The sequence below is a fragment of the Macrobrachium rosenbergii genome, chromosome 24, assembly GCF_040412425.1.
Source record: "Macrobrachium rosenbergii isolate ZJJX-2024 chromosome 24, ASM4041242v1, whole genome shotgun sequence".
In the NCBI taxonomy this organism is placed as follows: Eukaryota; Metazoa; Arthropoda; class Malacostraca; order Decapoda; family Palaemonidae; genus Macrobrachium; species Macrobrachium rosenbergii.
In genome coordinates this window covers 17227972-17232620 of record NC_089764.1, presented here as the reverse complement: position 1 = coordinate 17232620, position 4649 = coordinate 17227972, and the positions used below count along the sequence as shown (strand labels likewise).

Here is a 4649-nt window from a genome sequence, read left to right as displayed (position 1 = left end):
AGAGAGAGAGAGAGAGAGAGAGAGAGAGAGAGAGAGAGAGAGAAGGAAAAATTGAGGAATTTCCAGACTGATATTACCATAACTGAAGAGAACTGGAAAAGAGAGAGAGAGAGAGAGAGAGAGAGAGAGAGAGAGAGAGAGAGAGAGAGAGAGAGAGAGAGAGAGAAGAGAAGAGAAGGAAAATTTAGGAATTTCCAGACTGATATTGCCATAACTGAAGAGAACTGAGAGAGAGAGAGAGAGAGAGAGAGAGAGAGAGAGAGAGAGAGAGAGAGAGAGAGAGAGAGAGAGAGATTGAAGAATTTCCAGGCTGGTATACCCGTAGCTGAAGAGAACTCTTGGATAAGAGAGAGAGAGAGAGAGAGAGAGAGAGAGAGAGAGAGAGAGAGAGAGAGAGAGAGAGAGAGAGACTGCAAACTAAATAAGATTACCTCTGGGTAAATCATTCATAAATGAGAAATGTTTTGTTTCATCTGAATGCTTGTTTAGACAAAACAAACATTCGCATGGAAGTTTTTGTATGAACTGTTTATTTTCTTCATCATCCGTAATACACTCAAAGGTGGTGAAGGAGAGGAAAGCAGGACTCAGCACATTTTTCTTTTTAAGCCCAGACAGGCCGAGATATATCCCACAAACTCTTAATAACACCTGCGTGAAACAGTACAGCACATGACACACCTGCCTCTGGAATAGTGTCTGTCTTGCAGTTTATTATCATTATTAAACTCAAGTTTTCTTACAATTCCAATACGCCTATGAACCAACCTCTCCTAGTGTGTTTATAATTCCTTTACCCTGGCCTTGAAACTCTCCCAACAATTCAAGGTGGACATAGGTTAGGGTGTGTATATAGTTCCTTTACCTTGACCTTGAAAATCTCCCAACAATTCAAGGTGGAAATAGGTTAGGGTGTGTATATAGTTCCTTTACCTTGATCTTGAAAATCTCCCAATAATTCAAGGTGGAAATAGGTTAGGGTGTGTATATAGCTCCTTTACCTTGATCTTGAAAATCTCCCAACAATTCAAGGTGGAAATAAGTTAGGATATAAGTGTTTCACTGTTCTTTGTAATAAATAAATAAGAAAATGGCAAATGGAAGCAATAAATAAGTGATTTCAGATCTAAAGAACGCTGTTATCTTTTCATGTGACTTTAGGATCTCATGTTTATTTTATTATGGGAATGAAATAATTCATAACTGTTTCTGCTGACTTCCAGAAATATTAGCACTGAATATCCCCGTGGCTCCTGCCGAAAGTGAGGTCCCACACATCGCACTGACCTCCCACACCCCTCCTCCCCCCAAGGTAATGTTTGTTTACATTAATTTTCAATTTGAATAAAGATAAGATCTAGAAACTACAGTGATTTCATATAGACATTATTAGACTTGACTTTACACGAATTTTTCGTTATGAATTATTGCCGAAGTCTTTCACTAGGTTGCATTGTTTTGCATAAACTAATTTCACCCATGAAAGGGGGACCCTTGCCCCCTGCGCCCCTGGCTATACAGCTGGGCAAAGGTATAAATTGTATAAATATATGATGTATGTAGCAGTACTGAATTCATTTAGATTTAGGGCCTATATTAAAAAAAGAAACACAAACATTATATATATATATACATATATAATATATATATATATATATATATATATATATATATATATATATATATATATATATATATATATATATATATATATATATATATATATATATATATATATATATATATATATATATATATAAAAGACCTACATCGATTTACAGGTAATCAAATAGAGTAGTCATTTAAGATGATGAATATATGATGACAAGGGAATTGCTGTGAATAAGTGGCTGGCCAAGGTAAGCAAGGTCTGTCTAAACAGCAGAAGGTTCTAATGGAATGGAGAGGATTATATAGGCTCTATATATATATATATATATATATATATATATATATATATATATATATATATATATATATATATATATATATATATATATATATATAAAATCCCCTCATTCCATTAGTCACTTTATTTATTTTACTTTTGTAAAATATATGTTATTATATGTATTTTACAAAAGTAAAATAAATAAAGTGACTATAATAAATAAAGGGTATAACATTACTTAGCATATCCTGCATACGGACTAAATGAACGTTTTGAAACCGTTTTATAAGTATTTTGAAAGCAAGGAGAAAAAATATATATATATATATATATATATATATATATATATATATATATATATATATATATATATATATATATATATATATATGTATGTATGTATATATACATTAATTTATATATTTTCTAACACCTATATAATAACTCCTTAGAGTCAATTGTTTATTAGTGGTTATGGTGTATAACCAACTTTCTTGAGAATTAATTACAATCACCTAAATACAAAACAAAGTCTTAACATACACACAGCATCCTAATAAAAGTATTTTAACAACCTTCCCCTGTACCTTCAGATGTTGTCAAGGAGTAGCGAACGACTGTGCCGAGGAAGCAAGGAATCGCTCAGGAGCTGTGGCGAGATCAGCCTCAGAGGGGAGAGGGCCAGTTGCAGCAGAGAACGCCTCGACATTGCGGGCAAGGCGTCCCCTAGGGCGAAATAGCTGGACCGATCTGTTTTTCTCATCATGGAAGCGTTTACTCGACGGCCTCGTATGTCGGGAACCGTGTGAGGTGCAAAATAAATCAATAAACAAGTGCTGTTCTTGGTTGAATTGTGTGGTGTGGTGTGGTAATGTTTTTGTGTCTGCTTCATTTTGAGTGTCAACTTTGGCGTAAAAAAAAATCAGTGATTACCGAAGCGAGAAATTACATGATATACGTAAACCTTAAGAATCTTGAGAGCATATTTATCAGTGTATGGTTGTTGAAAGAAAGGGACAATGCCAAGGAAAAGAGATATTCTTAGCTTAATCAGGGGACGGATTACGAAAGAATATTATTGAATGGGAACAAAATAACAATAATAAAATGAACAGCGACCCGTTTCTTTTACATTTTACTCTTTACACAACCTTGACTTATTTGTGCTTATTCTGTCTGTCAGCCTGTTTCCCTGTCTGTCTGTCTGTCTGTCTGTCTCTGCTTAGTAAATTGTGCTTCTCTGAGCCCCTAGATCTCTTGCCTGTTTCCTAAGCAGAGAAAATATCCTTCATGTGTCTAATTTGTTGGTGGTCTGAAGTAAAAGAGTCCTCGATGAAAAGGACTTGAAAGGAGAGCGTCACTGGTGAACGTGAACGAGAAAAGAATACACAAATAAAAAATAGTAACCTTTATAAACAGAACTGAGACGAGAGGTAACTGGGTCCCACCTAACGGAAAACAATATAAAGAAAAAGGTGAGGTTAAATTAGTATTCTTATTTGCGAGTATCGTGAGAAGATATAAATTTCTCATCCCTTTTTTGGGCACTAAATCGGGGATACAAGATTTTAAGACAATTTTTATGGGAATGCTTTGTTTTGGTATGTGAATTTCTTGTGATTCAGTAGCAATAGAATATACATATTTACTTCTGGAATTATAGGGAAAACTTTTTGCATAAGCGTACTCGAAGAGTATTTCAGTTCAGTTTCGAAAAACTATCGGATCTACTTTCGTCATGTGCTTGGTGAATTTCTTTCAGATGTGGACGACGTGTGTCTCGTCGCAAAGTGTGCTTGCTTTCACTGTCTTTCGACGAACAATATAACTCCTAATCCCGTTTCGTGCACAGCCATACACAAGACACTTGTTACTCGGTAAAAGTTCGGTGCAATTGTAGTTTGTTTTTTGTACGACATTCCGCGAGCATCCAGTGAAAACAAAAGTCGTCCCGTCTCGTGACGTATCTAAGTGACATTCACACTACAGCTTTATCGAGGAGTTATGTCCTGATGCCTAACATTTAGGTGATTTGATAAGCGGGAATCACACTCGTGTCTCCAGCTTCTTCTAGACTGGCGATTCAAACGAGCACATACTCAAGTCATCCGTTTTGTTTTTACTGGTGTTCCAAGCCTTCGTTCGGCTCTGTATCGTCTGGGACATTTCCTAAAGGACGTTTTGTACAGTCGCGAAAGATCGTTATCGAAGACACCGGACGTTAAACATGACGAAGCAACACAGTTTTCACAGTGTGATTTCCTTGTCATTTTGACACTGTTTTACTAAGTATATTTTGTAATAAAGTATTTTGTATCCTACTGCTGTGTATTTTAATCTCCCTAATTACGTTGGCATGATAACTAAGTTAATCACTCCCAGTTATATGCCATGAAACCTTTTCTTTTTAAACATGTTCAAATTTCCAGTATATAACCAAATCCTTCTCAGTGTCTTACCTTCAAATGAAAAAGGAACCATTGCTCGACTGAAGTGTGGTCTGGGAAAAAGAGAATTACAATTAAAATCTCATTGGTTGAAGTCGGAAATCACTGACTGAATATAAAATACAAAGATTTTTAAAAAGACTTTGATACTGTGAAAGCCTTAAATCCAGCCATTAAATAAAAAAGAATGAAATATCTGAAATAACGCAACATCCACAATGATTGTATTCAGTTCTATATACCAAAAATTACTGTCGCAAACTAAGAAAAATTAATCCAAACTCCTGATTGACCAAACTTTTTTTTAAAAA

The 4649-nt window shown here is 35.0% G+C and overlaps 1 protein-coding gene across 1 annotated transcript in view; it reads left to right on the top strand.

Annotated features, from left to right (window-relative positions):
- LOC136851893 (uncharacterized) overlaps nt 1-4212 on the top strand; it is a 152186-nt gene extending 147974 nt beyond the window's left edge. The window contains exons 13-14 of the mRNA XM_067126230.1: nt 1224-1312; nt 2485-4212. Coding sequence (XP_066982331.1) covers nt 1224-1312; nt 2485-2631 — 236 coding nt within the window. The 3' untranslated portion in view covers nt 2632-4212. The remainder of the gene's footprint in view (nt 1-1223; nt 1313-2484) is intronic.
- Nucleotides 4213-4649: the final 437 nt, after the last annotated feature.